This window comes from Vipera ursinii, assembly GCF_947247035.1.
Source record: "Vipera ursinii genome assembly, chromosome: 2".
NCBI classification, from domain to species: Eukaryota; Metazoa; Chordata; class Lepidosauria; order Squamata; family Viperidae; genus Vipera; species Vipera ursinii.
In genome coordinates this window covers 16,266,174-16,282,242 of record NC_139513.1, presented here as the reverse complement: position 1 = coordinate 16,282,242, position 16,069 = coordinate 16,266,174, and the positions used below count along the sequence as shown (strand labels likewise).

Genomic DNA, 16,069 nt, shown 5'->3' with positions numbered 1-16,069 from the left:
TGGCTGATTAGCAAATAAACATTCGATTTTTTTATTGTTGTTGTTTAGACATATGCCCTTGAGTCAGATGCAGCTAGAGTGAAACAGACAAAAAGCGTTCAGTGCAGATGATCCTTTTCCCTCAAGACTTTTGCCACTGGTGATGTTTTCAATGGCTTTTAGCAAACTCAAATGAAAAGCTAGGTGGGGTGTGCTCTGTTTCAGCCATGTTTGTTAGTATCTGCTGATTTGGGGCACCTGCCTAAAATATAATCCAGTACTTCTCAATACAAGTAGTCCTCAATTTATGACCACACTCGAGCCCAGAATTTATGTTGCTAAATGAAAAACTCGTTACCCCGTTGACTTTGTTTGTCCAAAGGTCAGAAAAGGGGGGTCGCTTTTGATTCTGGGATGCTGCAATCTTCGTAAATACGAACCAGTTGCCAAGCATCTCAGTGTAAATCACGTGACCATGGGGGTGCTGCAATGGTCATAAAGTGTGAAAAATGGTCATAAGTCACTTTTTTCAGTAGCATTGACCCTCTCCTCTCTGTGACAGCCCCTCAAATATTGGAAGACTGCTATCATGTCTACCCTGGTCCTTCTCTTCATTAGATTAGCCATGCCCAGTTCCTGTAACCATTCCTCATATGTTTTAGCCTCCAGTCCCCTAATCATCTTTGTTTCTCTTCTCTGCACTCTTTCTATAGTCTCAACATCTTTTTATAGTGTGGAGACCAAAACTGGATGCACTATTCCAAGTGTGGCCTTGCTAACATTTTATAGAGTGGTATTAGTACCTCAGGGACGTGGTGGCTCAGTGGGTTAGGACGCTGAGCTTGTCGATCAGAAGGTCAGCAGTTTGGCGGGTCGAATCCCGAGTGCCGCGTAACAGAGTGAGCGCCTGTTACTCGTGCCAGCTTCTGCCAACCTTGCAGTTCTAAAGCACGTAAAAATGCAAGTAGAAAAATAGGGACCACTCCGGTGGGAAGGTAACAGTTCCGTGCGCCTTTGGCGTCTAGTCATGCCGGCCACATGACCACGGAGACGTCCTCGGACAAGCGCTGGCTCTTCGGCTTTGAAACGGAGATGAGCACCGGTCCCTAGAGTTGGAAACGACTAGCACGCATGTGCAGGGGAACCTTTACATTATTATTATTATTAGTAGTAGTAGTAGTAGTACCTCACGTGATCTTGATGGAATCCCTCCGTCAATGCAATTTAGGATTGCATTGGCTTTCTTGGCTGCCGCTGCACACTGTTGGCTCGTATTTAATTGACTGTCCACTAAGACTCCCAAGATCCCTCTCACAGTTACTGCTGTTAAGCCTGGTTTCACCCAATCGATAGGCAAGAAAAACCCAAAGTACACCTAAGTGTAAGACTTGACTTTTCTCTACACTGAATTTCATTTCCTTGGATAGGGCCCCCGTGTTCAAGTCTGTCAAGAGCCTTGGTGGAACAGTGGGCTAATGCCTCCTTAAGTAACACCAGCTGCCTGCAATTAGTGCAGGTTCGCATCCCACCAGGCTCAAGGTTGACTCAGCCTTCCATCCTTCCGAGGTAGGTAAAATGAGGACCCAGATTGTTGGGGGCAATTAAGCTGACTTTGTAATAATGCTGCTTGGGGGGTGTATGAAAGCCCTAATAAGCAGGCATATACATAGAATGAAGGCTACCGCTAAGCTTGTAAGCCGCCCTGAGTCTTCGGAGAAGGGCGGGATATAAATGGAATTTTTTTTTAAAAAAGATCCATGGGATCTTCAGCCTATACCAGGGGTAGGCAACCTCGGCTCTTTTATGACTCATGGACTTCAACTCCCAGAATTCCTGAGCCTTGGCTCAGGAATTCTGGGAGTTGAAGTCCATGAGTCATAAAAGAGCTGGCTCAGGAATTCTGGGAGTTGAAGTCCATGAGTCATAAAAGAGCCGAGGTTGCCTACCCCCTGGCCTATACCATCTTGGCCTTTTTTTTTTTTTGGCTGCCTGGCGCCTCGGTTTTGCGGGGAAAGTGCTCAGCGGAGCGAGGCGCTCAGTGGGTTAAAGAGAGCGAGCGAGAGAGAGGCTGCTTGCTAGAGCGGCCCAGGCCGCGGAGAGAGGGAGAGGGGGTTTGGGGGGATTTAAATACTCGATGCACCTTCCTGTGCTGTTTTTATCTGCCCTGTGTAGTGGTGGGAGGGGAGGGGAGGGGGGAAAACTGGCGGTGGGGCCCCTCCGGAGGAGCTTGGACCAGATAGCGGCGCGTGGCCCCGGGCAAAAAGAGCGCGCGCGCGCCAGGAGGTGAGCTGCTTTTGCAAATGCGGGAGGCGCCCGACCTGGGCGGGCTACAAAGAAGCCAAAGCAAGGGAGAGCCGGCGGGGCTTCCCCGTCCTATCTGGAGAGGAGGGGAATCCCGGGCAAGAATCCCGTAGCTGCAAAGTCCTTTGAAGTCCGGGCCTGGCGGGCTTTCCCGCCCCCCCCCCCGGGGGGCTCTGCGGCTAGGATGCACTACAACTCCCATCGTCTCGCTTGCTGGGGCGCGGAGCAAGTGTAATTTTGCACCGTGCAAAAAAAAAATATATATCCGATTTTTGAAGTCTGGGGCCTGCTGGCTTCTCCGCGCTCCAGGCTCTGCGGCCAGGAGGTACTAACTACAACACTCATCTTCTCACTTCTTGGGCCGGGAAGCGAGGGAAGTGTAATTCTGCGCCGTGCAATTTTTTTGAAGCGCGGGGCTGCTGGCTTCTCCGTTTCGGGGTTCTGCGGCTAGGATACACTACAACTCCCATCTTCTCGCTGGCCGGGGAGCGAGGGCGATGTAACCCTGTCCTGGGGCAAAATCCGTGCAAAAGCACAGACGCTTAGGGAGGGCGGCTTGTGCAGTGGCATCCGCCTGAATGTGTAGGATGAAGAAGCATGGAGGGAGTAGCTATGCAGATAGAAAATTGTAATGGTGAGGATAATGGGATTAAGAGTCCAGTGCCTCTTTTCAGGTTGGAAAAGGCAGTTGCTGGTCGTACAGGTTGCCAGCTCTTTGAATTGGCTCCTGCAACTAAATCTTTGAGTGGCTTTGATCTGACTGGATTAGCAGGTGAAAAGCCCTTTAGCTCTATTTATTTATGTTTATTGCTCGCTTAATATTTGCATATCAAAGTTCCTGTGAGAGCCACAGCCCTTTAGTAGATAGTGGGCCAGATTGTGGTAGTCTTAAGATGAAAGTGCATTCCTTAAAGTTGTGTTTATTATGAAACTATTACAGTTGCAGGCTTATTACTAATGTAGATACATATCTTTTCAGCTATATACGCTTTTATTTAATCGTAACTATCAATCTCATCTTCCATTTCCCTCGTTTCCTCACCCTGCTGCAAATCTATTGTCTAATACGAACTTCTCTTGCACAGTTTTAAAGTGTGCAACCAGTTCGTTATAAGCAATGTGCTATAATCTCTCCAAAGTGCTTTAATTTCTTATGATAATTAAAACTTATGTTCTAGGGTGGGGTTTTCCCCCCTGTATCTTCTTGTGCTTGTTTTTGTTGGGCGTTAAGTGTTCAGTGCCATATTTTGAGGGTATTATCTTGCAATTTCTGTACAGGTAGTCCTTTTCGTAGCCCAAAATTTCTGTTGCTAAGCGAGACAGTTGTTAAGTGAGTTTTGTCCCATTTTATGACCTTTCTTGCCACAATTGTTAAATGTCTGTGGAGATTCTCAGTCATCCGGGTCATGGTTGTCACAAAGTTGTTTTTTCGAAAGGCAACTGGACTTTGTCATCCAAGAACTAAAGAAGCTTCTTGGATGAGAAGCAAAATATCTTCAAGGAAAAGCAAAGTCCAGTTATTGTTCAGTTAGTAACATGGTTGTTAAGTGAATTTGCCTTCCCCATTGACCTTGCTTATCAGAAGGTCGCAAAAGGTGATCACATGACGCCGCTACGCTGCAGCCGTCATAAATGTGAGTCAGTTGCCAAGTATCCAAATTTTGATCATGTGACCATGGGGATGCTGCAACAGTCTTAAGTGTGAAAAACAATCATAAGTCGCTTTTTTCAGTGCCTTGTAACGTTGGTTTACTAAATGAACCGTTGTAAGTTGAGGACTAGCCGTAATCAACTAACTGGTTGTGCCTGGGCTGAAAAGCTGTGTGAGATTATCTGCGTAACGGTTCTGTAGAGAGTAAGGAAGTTACTTAACAGATCTTGACCTCGATCTTGACCGAGATAAGCTAGATCCGTTACCAAAGCGAGGAGAAGAGAACAAGGAGAAAATATGCGGAAAGATTATAAGACCCCACTCTAATTCGCAGGGGTATAAGAGGGGAAAGGGGGCACAGTACAATCAGACTTGCAAGATTGTGGGGTCATAGCCTCTCCCAATAAAAGTAGTTTTAGCCCTCCTGTGGAAATGATTTTTGGTCCTCTTGGTGGGGCTGACAGTTTCTCAACATGCTTTATTTTTATCCTCAGAGAGTGCCCCTTTGCTGCTGAATTATGTCCTACGGCCTACTGCTTCCTTATAACCTTTCCCATCCTGGAGGAAACTGCCTTATCTGCCAGCTGTGTTAGAGAGAGAAAAAGGAAGCTAAGACAAATTCTGGACATTTCCTGGGAGCCCAAGGTTGACTGACATTGCAAATTTTGTTGCCGGTCAGGTCCGCTTTTCGAGAGGCCATGGCAGCTGAGCAGAGGGCCAGAAGAACTGATGGCATCCCAAGACACAGGGGGATCAAAGTGGAAGATCGTCAGACTATCAGCCCCAGAGGGACCGAGGGAGCAGATTGTGCGGGGAAACTGCCTCGGGTCCTCCAAGTAGGCACCATCCGAGAGTTCTTGAATTGGGCTGCCCCACGTCAAGTGAAGCAGGAGCCCAGGGAGGGCTTGCCCGAACTCTGGGAAGCCCAATGGCAGGAGTTCCTCACTGCGCTCCGGTCCTCTCCTCTAGGGGAGGGACACCAGCAGCTAGCCGAGGGACCCTCCCCGTGGGGGGACAACAAAGCCTTCTTCGCCTCTTTTGAACGTCTGGCTGGAACCTGCCAACTGCCCCGCCGAGAATGGCTGGCTCGCCTGGTGCCCGTGCTGGGCAGGGAAGCTAAAGAGGCCTACAGTAGCCTCAGCCTCCAGGACCGAAGCGAATACGCCAAAGTCAAGGCGGCCATCTTGAAAGGGGATGCCTTGCGGGTGGAGGCGCAGCGCCAGCGTTTCCGGCAATTCCGCTACCACGAGGCCCGGGGCCCCCGGGAAGTGTACAGCCAGCTTCGGGAGCTGTGCCGGGGGTGGCTGAAGCCAGAGAAGCACACCAAGGAGCAGATGTTAGACCTTCTGGTCCTGGAGCAGTTCTTGACCCTCCTGCCCCAGGAGATCCAGAGCTTGGTGAGGGAACACGGCCCGGAGTCGTGTGCCCAGGCCGTGCCCTTGGCGGAGGCCTTCCTGCTCAGGCAGCAAGAGGCCGAAAGGAAGGGGAAGCAGGTATGTCCGACAGCACTGAGCGCGGCCTTGTTCTTGGCACAAAATGGCGGTGCGGTGATGAATTTTAAGTGTTTCGTATTTTGCTGAAAGAGATCTAATGGATAGTCCTCGACTTACAGCGATTGAGCCCAAAATTTCGGTTGACAAGCGTGACGTTTGCTTTGCCCCATTTTACGACCCTGCTCGCCACAGTTAGTAACACAGTTGCTAAGTGAATCTGGCTTCCCCTTTGACTTTGCTTGTCAGGAGCTCACAAAGGCAATCACATGACCCCATGGGACACTGCAACCGTCATAAATACGAGTCAGTTGCCAAGTGTCTGGATTTGGATCACATGACCGTGGGGGATGCTGCAACGGTCATAGGTGTGTGAAAAATGATCATGTCACTTTTTTCAATGCCATTGTAATTTTGAGTGGTCACTAACTGAAGCTGTTGTAAGTTGAGGACGGCCTGTATATTCATCCCAAACCTCATCGCAACTAGTGTAAGAATTTTTGGAAGGAGGCAAAGGTGATAGAAGTAACTTAGGTGACTTAATGGCCATAATTTGAGTCCGGAATTATGGCCGTAAGTCATGTTAAGAGAGTCATCACACGACAGACTCCAATTTGTGACAATTTTTCCCATACTTGTCAGGCAACGTGTGAAAGATTGTTAAGGGAACGCTGCAGTAATTAACCCACTGTCCGCAATTTTGTAGTTTTGCTGGAAACCAGAAGTAAACATCGGTTTCCAACGAAAACCATCGTAAGGTGAGACGGGCCTGTTTCTCTTGTTATGTTATGTAATTATGGAATTACACGTGAAAAACTAGGTGACAATATGCCTATTGAATGGAGATGGAGGAGAATGGATGAACGACACACTTGACTAGTTGACGGTTCTACAGGTACTCCTTATACAGGATGAAATACAGGTATCCTTGACAATTGCAGGAATTGGGTATGGCCAGTCTAGAGAAAAGAAGGACCAGGGGTGACATGATAGCAGTATTCCAGTATTTGAGGGGCTGCCACACAGAAGAGGGGTCAACTTATTCTCCAAAGCACAAGAAGGCGAGATAAGAAACAATAGATGGAAACTAATCAAGGAGAGAAGCAACCTGGAATTAAGGAGAAACTGCTTAGAAGTGAGAACAGTTATCCATTGGAACAGCTTTGCCTTCAGACGTTGTGGGTGCTCCATCATTGGAGGTTTTTAAGAAGAGACTGGACAATCACTTGTCTGAGATGGTATAAGTCAGGGGTAGGCAACCTTGGCTCTTTTATGACTCGTGGACTTCAACTCCCAGAATTCCTGAGCCAGCATAGCTCAGCATGGAGGCCTCTCCCTTTCCCCTCAGCATGGCTGGCTCAGGAATTCTGGGAGTTGAAGTCCACGAGTCATATAAGAGCCAAGGTTGCCTATCCCTGGTATAGGTTCTCCTGCTTGAACAGGGGGCTGGACTAGAAGACCTCCAAGGTCCCTTTCAGTTATTCTGATTAATCTGGTTGACTTACAACGATTCATTTAGGGACCAAAGTTACAACAGCGCTGAAAAAAGTAGCTTATGACAGTTTTTCACACTTACGAACCTTGCAGCGTCCCCGTGGTCAGGTGATCAAAATTCAGATGCTTGGCAACTGGTTCACATTTGTGACGGTTGCAGTGTCCTGGGGTCATATACAATCACCTTTGGTGACCTTCTGACAAGCAAAGTCAATGTGGAAGCAAGATTCACTTAGGTGTGAAGTTAACAATAGTTCACTTAACAAGCGTGGCAAAAAAAGGTGGTAAAACGGGGCAAAAATCACTTAACAAACGTCTCAGCAACAGACATTTTCGGCTGAATTGTGGTTGTAAGTCAAGGACTACCTGTATATTGTCTGATTTAGAGTTGACGATGAACAGGAGCTCGGCCAAAACCTGGCCAAAACCCGGACACGTTTTCTGAATCGCATGAGAAAAGCACATCTTCCTTCCTCTGTCCTTACCACTTTTTACAGAGGGACGACGGAGAGCATCCTGTTGTGATTTAGGGTCAGCCTGTGGGTTCGGCAGTTGGGTCGGACGACTCAGAGGAGGAGGAGGGTGTTGAAGACCTTGCTGAGGGGGTTGAAGATCTTGCTGATGATAGCCCTCAGGCAGGCCCCTCCCACTTGGTCACCATGGAGACCCAGCTGTGTGAGCCTGACAGTGTGGATGAAGATGACCCACAGCTGGCCCTGTTCAAGGACCCCCGACGCAGGAGGCAGTCAAGTAGGAGTAAACAGAGGAAGGCAATGGGGCTTCTCGGAAGGAGGCAGAGAAGCCACGCCCTGAACTCTTTATAAGGGGAATGTGTGGGGAGGGCTGGTTTGCTGAAAGCAACCGCTCAGATAGTGTTTCAAAGCTCCTGTATCTTGGTTCGTGTCTTGTTTGTTTTTGTAGTAATAAATTTGGCAGACGTAATACCAGCCTCTTGCCGTTTGTAAAGGGGTTGCCTTTTCTGCAGGGCCGGTAGCAGGCTGGTACAGAACACATCCTGTCATACAGCATCAGAGTCTGGTTTGGAAGCATCCCTGCTTCAGACAGGAAGGCGGTGCAGAGAGTGGTGAGGATGGCCGAAAAGATCATTGGCAGTTCCCTCCCTTCCATCCAAGTCATAGCGCAGAAGCGTTGCTTGAACAGGGTCCGCAAGATTGTCTGGGACACTACGCATCCTCTTAACGACCTGTTTTCCTTGTTACCTTCTGGGAGGAGGGGGCTCCGTGGTATCCGAAGCAGAACATCCAGATTCAGTCACAGCTTTGTTCCCTACAGCTTCCTCCTTCCGTTACGTATTCAAGATGGACAGTGACGAATACTTATATGTAAGGGTGTAGGTCTATACATACGTTGTATGTAGTATGTTTTAAATGGGTTATGTATGTGTACACTTTGAGAAGAAGCAAGTAAATTTCATTTTTAAGGTGTGCCATTGTGCCCACAGGGGAAAAAAATGACAATAACGTTTATCTAATCTGATGAGGGATTTTTAAGGTCCCGTTTTCTGCTCTTCTTTCAGACTCGGGGAATTCGAGGGGTGAACTGGGCCGAGGCGAAGCCATCTCCTGTGGGTGCTGGGCTGAAGCGGATCCCTCGAGAGGTGAAGCAAGATGCCAGAATCCTGGGTAAGAATCTCCTGCCTCTGGTTCTTTGGAAGCTGTACAATCACCTGTCTTAATCTGGTCTCAGCTGCTCTCCAGGACTGTGGAGACCCCATGGCCTAGAATTGCTGGCCAAAAATATGATAATCGTGGTAAATGTGGTCTCAACATATCTAGCAGGGGAAAGTGGTCCTGTGAATGTTGGCCAATTTTTTGGGGGCAAACAGAAATGACTAGATTTGCAGTAGTTTAGGGGTTCCCCACCCTCCAGGTCTCAGCCCATTCAGAACCGGGCCGCGCAAGTGGTGGGTGCTCAAATGGATCCATTCCCCGCCCCCGCCGCCGGCCCGGTCCACAAAGCCAGAATGGTTGTGGAGCGCTGCAGTGCTGCAAGTATCCTGATCTCGCTTCATGTAGGGGTTTGTAGGTGGCAACCAACCCCTTGAATTGTATTTGGAAGCTGGTTGCCAGCCTTTCCAGGTAGAGGAGACAGGAAACACAACTGGGTGAGTTAACTCTGTTTTAGTGTAACATACAAAATAGAATAATAGAATTGGAAGGGAGGTCTTCTAATCCAGGGCTTTTCAACCGTCTGACCACCCGGTTTCTTCCAAGGCTGCTCGCTCACTCGCTCACCGCCCCATCTCTTCCAAGGCCGCTCACTCACTGCCCTGTCTCTTTCAAAGGCCACTCGCTCGTTCACTGCCCCGTCTCTTCCAAGGCCGCTCACTCACCACCCCGTCTCTTCCAAAGGCCACTCGCTCATTCACTGCCCCGTCTCTTCCAAGGCCGCTCACTCACCGCCCCGTCTCTTTCAAAGGCCACTCGCTTGTTCACTGCCCCATCTCTTCCAAGGCCGCTCACTCACTGCCCCGTCTCTTCCAAGGCCGCTCACTCACCGCTCCGTCTCTTTCAAAGGCCACTCACTCGTTCACCGCCCTGTCTCTTCCAAGGCCGCTCACTCACCGCCCCGTCTCTTTCAAAGGCCACTCACTCGTTCACTGCCCCATCTCTTCCAAGGCCGCTCACTCACCGCTCCGTCTCTTTTAAAGGCCACTCGCTCATTCACTGCCCCGTCTCTTCCAAGGCCGCTCACTCACCGCCCCGTCTCTTCCAAGGCCGCTCACTCACTGCCCCGTCTCTTCCAAGGCCGCTCACTCACCGCTCCGTCTCTTTCAAAGGCAACTTGTTCACCACCCCGTCTCTTCCAAGGCCGCTCACTCACTGCCCCGTCTCTTCCAAGGCCGCTCACTCACCGCTCCGTCTCTTTTAAAGGCCACTCACTCATTCACTGCCCTGTCTCTTCCAAGGCTGCTCACTCACCGCCCCGTCTCTTCCAAGGCCGCTCACTCACCGCCCCGTTTCTTCCAAGGCCGCTCACTCACCGCCCCGTCTCTTTCAAAGGCCACTCACTCGTTCACCGCCCCGTCTCTTCCAAGGCCGCTCACTCACCGCCCCGTCTCTTTCAAAGGCCACTCACTCGTTCATTGCCCCGTCTCTTCCAAGGCCGCTCACTCACCGCCCCGTCTCTTCCAAGGCCGCTCACTCACTGCTCCGTCTCTTTCAAAGGCCGCTCACTCGTTCACCGCCCCGTCTCTTCCAAGGCCGCTCACTCACCACCCCGTCTTTTCCAAGGCTGCTCACTCACCGCTCCGTCTTTTTCAAAGGCCGCTCACTCGTTCACCGCCCCGTCTCTTCCAAGGCCGCTCACTCACCACCCCGTCTCTTCCAAGGCCGCTCACTCACCGCTCCGTCTCTTTCAAAGGCCACTCACTTGTTCACTGCCCCGTCTCTTCCAAGGCCGCTCACTCACCACCCCGTCTCTTCCAAAGGCGACTCGCTCATTCACTGCCCCGTCTCTTCCAAGGCCGCTCACTCACCGCCCCGTCTCTTTCAAAGGCCACTCACTCGTTCACCGCCCCGTCTCTTCCAAGGCCGCTCACTCACCGCCCCGTCTCTTTCAAAGGCCACTCACTCGTTCACCGCCCTGTCTCTTCCAAGGCCGCTCACTCACCGCCCCGTCTCTTTCAAAGGCCACTCACTCGTTCACCGCCCCGTCTCTTCCAAGGCCGCTCACTCACCGCCCCGTCTCTTTCAAAGGCCACTCACTCGTTCACCGCCCCGTCTCTTCCAAAGGCCACTCGCTTGTTCACCACCCTGTCTCTTCCAAGGCCGCTCACATGCTTGCTCACTACCCTGTCTCTTCAAAAGCCGCTCACTCGCGCTCTCTCTCTCCTCACGGCTTCGCTAACAAAAAGCCTCTTCCCGCCAAAATATGCTCCTTTTATAGCTTTTCCTCTCTCCACCGTCCTCCCCCTTTTCTGGGTGAGCCAGAATGTCCAATCAGCATGTAACTGCATGCCAATCCTGCAGCTTTTACCGAGCCCTGCAGCTACAGCTGATCTCCAGGACTGTGCGGCGCCACTCTAGCTGGTTTCCTCTCCTGCTACAGTTGGCTAGGGGGTTGCGTACCACCAGTACCACCGGTGGTAAGCGTACACGTCCCACCGGTTGAAAAGCTCTGCCCTATACCATTACAGACAAATGGTTGTCCAGTTTCTTCTTAAAAACTTCCAGTGTTGGAGCATTCACAGCTTCTGGCGGCAGAATCTTGTAAGTCTGAAAGCACCGATTTCCCACTGTTTCTGTTTGCCACCTGATAAGTTAATAGAGGTTCCTTCCTGAGTTTCTTCCTCTTCCTGTTGTGCAGCTGTGGGCGATGCCCCCTCTTATCTTATCATTCTGTAGGCAGCGTCTGTCGCTCCCCTTCCCTCCGCCTCCCACGTAGCCTTCCCATGTAGCCTTACCCCAGTGCAGCTCTCCGAAGAGAGGTGGCACATGGGTCTGATGTGAAGCACCCAGGGCTGCCCATGCACACACCACTGCTTTCTGGCCCCTCTGCCCCTTGCAAACGCTCTTCAAGGGCAGCCCCAGGTAGTACACCTTGCAGTAGTCCAGCCAGGAAATTATTGCAGAGGGTGGGCGGAAGGACCGCAGATGTTATTGGACCAAGTAAAACTTCTTGTTCCTTTTTGCTTTAGACTTGGGGAAATCCAATGGGGAGCATGCCGAGAAGGCTGCGAACCGGACTACCGAAAACGGATTGAAGGTGCCCGGCAGAGCCCAGCTGGGCCAGAGAAGCATCCAAAGTCCCGATAACAGGACCGCTTTCTGCCCAAGCACGGCCTTTTTCAAGCACCAACGGGTCCACGCGGCAGAGAGCCCGCACCAGTGCCCTGACTGCGGGAAGCATTTCACGCAGCGTTCGAGCCTTACCATCCACCGGCGCATCCACACGGGGGAGAAGCCGTACCCCTGCCCCGAGTGCGGGAAGTGCTTCCGTCAAAGCTCCAACCTCTTGAAGCATCAGAGAATCCACTCGGGGGAGAAGCCCCACCAGTGCCCGGAGTGCAGCAAATGTTTTGCCCAGCGTTCCAACCTGCTGATCCACCAGCGGACCCACACGGGGGAGATGCCCTACGTGTGTGCCGAGTGCGGGGCCTGCTTCAGCCAGCACCGGGGCCTGGTCACTCACCAGCGCATCCACATGGACGAGATGCCCTACGGCTACGGTTGCCCGGACTGTGGGAAGTGCTTCCAGCAGAACTCGGATCTGACGAAACACCTGCGGGTCCACACGGGCGAGAAGCCCTACAGCTGCCCCGAGTGCGGGAAGAGCTTCAGCTACAGTTCCAACCTCAGCAAGCACCAGCGGATCCACACGGGCGAGAAGCCGTACCGCTGCAACGTGTGCGGGAAAAGCTTCAGCCACCTGTCGACTCGCAACACGCACCAGCGGGTCCACACGGGGGAGAGGCCTTACGGCTGCACCGAATGTGGGAAAAGGTTCATTTCGAGCTCCAAACTCACCCGGCACATGCGAACACATTCCATATACACCCCTTACATCTGCAACGAGTGTGGGAGGAGCTTCAGTTCCCACTCTGCCTTGACCGACCATCAGAAGGACCACTCCGCTGAGGGCTACGGCGTGGGTGGCTTGTGGGAGGGAGCCGAGCAGGGTCCCAGCAACTTCCTGGGCAGGCTGTCCCCTCTGTGACTGCTGGCTGAGTTAGCCTGTCCTTATGAGACTACTAGTCAGGGTGCTAGTTCCTAAGGTATCGGAATTTGGCAGCCTGCCTCGTGCAGGCTGGTTGTGAGAGTAGGGTAATGCCGGGCTATAGAATTAGTGTGGTGGTTTTGGAAGATAGAGTTAGGCTGGAGGGAAAAAAAATAGGATAGTGCAGAGGATGGAGGCTTAGATTGTCGTTAGTTTTAGGAAGAAAGCAAAAGCCTTTGCAGAAGAGAGGGCTCTGAAGCTGGCTGGTCATTGAGTGGCTTCCCCCAGGCCCCGAGACAGCATATTTAGTGTACCCCCCCTCCCCTGCTGTAATTTAGCTATCTAATAGCTCTGTAGATCCCCCATGTCCAGGAGCAGGTTATCTGTGAGTGTTGGGTACTTGTAGCTAATAAGTGAAAATCCTATAGTCTCTGAAAGAGAAAGGGTGAGTTACAATTCTGATTTAGCACCTAAAGAGCAAAGAGAGCTATCGTAGTTGTGAAAAATGGGGGGGAAATCCAGAGGTGGACGGAATCTCTAGTTTCGGAAAACTGAAATATATTTTATAGGCTTTAATTTTTTCCTCCCTTTCCTTCCTTCCTCCCCAACCCCCCACCCCCTTCTCAGCATCGCTAAAATCCAACCTGAAGGTGGCGTCAGAAAGTTTTTAGTTGTTTTGTGATGTTTGGATTGACACGCTAAATTAGCGCTGCATTTTGAGGGTGGGGCATGGCGATCATTGCAGATTATGTATGCCCTGTGTCCGGTTATCTATCCCCAGTTTAAAATGCCAGCGCGTATGGTTTTGGGTGGTGGCTAGGCTGCGTTCTCAATTAGGTGCCCATTGCCTCCATTTGCCAGAGCAAAGTTTCTCAACCGTGGCAAGTTTTGAGAGGTGTTGGCCTTCAACTGCCAGAGTTCCCTGGCCTAGCCAGTCACAACTGAGGAATTCTGGGAGTTGAAGTCCACACCTCTTAAACTTGCCAAGCTTGAAAACTATATGCTAGCGTCCGGGAGGTCTTCAAACTTGGCCCTTTTATGACTCGTGGACTTCAACTCCCAGAATTCCTCTGCCAGGCACGCGTGCCTGGCTGAGGAATTCTGGGAGTTGAAGTCCACGAGTCATAAAAGGGCCAAGTTTGAAGACCCCTGTGCTTAGACTTTTCAGAATGTAGAAGTACCGTGTATGCTCATGTGTAAGCCCACGTGTGAGTAAACAGGCCCATAATTCTGTGCAAAAAACAACAATACAACATTGTGAAAAAGGGTGCTACGCACAGATAAGCCGACCCTGCGTTTTTTGGCGACAGTTTGCTTCAAGCAATTCAAGGGTCTGCTCAGCTACAGATGGGCCTACGTAAAATACATGGGTAATTTCAAAATGTCTTACCGTATATACTCATGGACAAGCCAAGTCTGATTTTGGGCTTGTTTTGGAGCCTAAAATGTTTGGCTTATTATTGGTGTATATACCCCTAGAAAACAACAAAAAAAGAGAAGGGTCTGGAGTAGGACGTTGTAAGAGACAGGTAGTCCTTGACTTACAATCATTTGTTTAGTGACGGCTCAAAGTTATAACGGCACTGAAAAAAGTATTTACAACTGGTCCTTACTCTGTCAACTATTGCAGGATTCCCTTGGTTTGGTCACATGATCAGAATTTGGGCTCTTGGCAACCGTATGATGGCTGCAGTATTCCGCGGTGATGTGATAGGTATTTGGGACCCTCCCAGTTGGCTGCCGACAAGCAAAGTTAATGAGGCAAGCCGGTTAACCACCCTGTGATTGAACCGCAGTGATTCACTTAACACACCTGGCCAAGAAAGGTGGTAAAATTGGGTGTGATTCACTGCCTTGCTTAGCAACGGAAATTCTGATATCCCAACTGCGGTCATAAGTTAAGGACCAAACCTATATTCCAGGCGGCCTCGCCCTCCTGCAGCATACTCCGTTCTCTTCTTTCTAGCTTCATGCCTTTCATTTTTCCAAAGAGAACTATCATCCATCAAGCATCCCTGAATAACTAGCTCAATTATCAAGCTAATTTAGGCCTCCCCCTTTCCAATTAGAGGCCTTGCTTGTGAAGCCATGTTTTATTTTTCTCTAGAGCAGAGCTGGGAGATGATGGCCCCCTTCATGACTTACGGACTTCAACTCCCAGAATTCCTGAGCCAGCATGGCTCGGCATGGCTGGCTCAGGAATTCTGAGAGTTGAAGTCCACAAGTCGTAAACGCGCCATTGCTCCCCACCCCCATTCTAGAGCTTTGGGTTTCTCAAGCATGTTCCTCCCTCCCTTTTAGATGGATGCTGTTTTGAGTGACCCCCGAAATGTCTTGGCACCAAATGGTTTTAATTGACTTTTCACAACCTGCCCTCACGAGCATATGCAGATAAAAGCCCCCAAATTTCACAAGATGGCTGGCAAAAAGGGGGTGCTCTTGTAAAGGGGTAGCAATATATATATAAATTTGGTGGTCCCTTTGCCAACTAACATATTTTATAAAAAAGGCGTACACTTTTGTTAAGCTGCAGTTGGCTTAGAGCAGGGGTAGGCAACCTTGGGTCTTTTATGACTCGTGGACTTCAACTCCCAGAATTCCTGAGCCAGCCATGCTGAGGGGAAAGGGAGAGGTTTCCAAGCTGAGCCATGCTGGCTTAGGAATTATGGGAGTTAAAGCCCACGAGTCATAAAAGAGCCAAGGTTGCCTACCCCTGGCTTAGAGTGATTCATGAAAGCTTAGGTTGACTGCACATTTGCTCAAAGTCAGCAAATTCCACCATTCTTTGGTGGGAAGTTGTTGAATGAGCCGTATTTGGCTAAACCCTGGTTTGCCAAGTAACGGTCAGATGGCGGAATTTGCAAAGCTCTGCTAAGGCATAAATACAGGTCGTCCTTTCCTTACGACTGTTTGTCTAGTGACTGTTCAAAGTTTCAGTGGCACTGGGGAAAAAGTGATCCACGATGACCTGTTTTCACACCACCGTTGCAGCATCCCTGGGGTCCCGTGATCAGAATTCAGATTGGCAACTGTCAATCACGGGAGTCGTGTGATCCCCTTTTTGTGACTTTTTGACAAGCCAAGTCATTGGGGAAGCCAGATCCACCCAAAAGCCATGTTACCAACTCCACAACTGCAGTCATTCGCTTAACCCTTGCAAGAAAGGTCGTAAAATAGGGCAAAACTTTGCTTAGCCACAGGAATTTTGGGCCTAGTTGGGGTTGTAAGTCGAGGACGACAACCCGTAATTGTTTGTGAACCACACTTGACTGATTCCCACACTCTGGGAGGGTGGTGAACCTGAACAAGCCCCATTGTTATGGCAGGACCTGTGAGTCCGCCCCCCCCTGCGAGGAGAAGGCAGAAAGGGACGCAAGGAATAGCTTGAATAGCTCTAGTCCCCATAAGCGGGTGCTCTTGACAAATTGTTTTCAAAAGAACGTGACTTTTGACAAGGGCATCATTTAGTCAATGA

General features: G+C 50.3%; 1 protein-coding gene across 2 annotated transcripts; it reads left to right on the top strand.

The window, feature by feature from the left end:
• Positions 1 to 2,186: 2,186 nt before the first annotated feature.
• On the top strand, positions 2,187 to 14,708 carry LOC310635345 (uncharacterized protein). Of its 2 annotated transcripts, none has more exons than XM_083354175.1 (4): positions 2,187 to 2,262; positions 4,426 to 5,424; positions 8,453 to 8,558; positions 11,576 to 14,708. In XM_083354175.1, exons 2-4 carry the CDS (start codon positions 4,630 to 4,632, stop codon positions 12,592 to 12,594), a joined length of 1,920 nt encoding a protein of 639 aa, XP_083210301.1. In that variant the 5' UTR covers positions 2,187 to 2,262; positions 4,426 to 4,629; the 3' UTR covers positions 12,595 to 14,708. The 2 variants fall into 2 exon arrangements, with proteins under 2 accessions (XP_083210301.1, XP_083210302.1); XM_083354176.1 differs by lacking the exon at positions 2,187 to 2,262 and adding an exon at positions 2,510 to 2,605.
• The last annotated feature ends 1,361 nt before the right edge of the window (positions 14,709 to 16,069 follow it).

Excerpts from the sequence above, each read along its gene's own strand:
- LOC310635345 (XM_083354175.1), top strand. The coding sequence starts at position 4,630 with ATGGCAGCTGAGCAGAGGGCCAGAAGAACTGATGGCATCCCAAGACAC. Across the intron at positions 5,425-8,452 it reads CCGAAAGGAAGGGGAAGCAG|ACTCGGGGAATTCGAGGGGT; the intron begins GTATGTCCGACA and ends CTCTTCTTTCAG. Across the intron at positions 8,559-11,575 it reads GCAAGATGCCAGAATCCTGG|ACTTGGGGAAATCCAATGGG; the intron begins GTAAGAATCTCC and ends TTTTTGCTTTAG.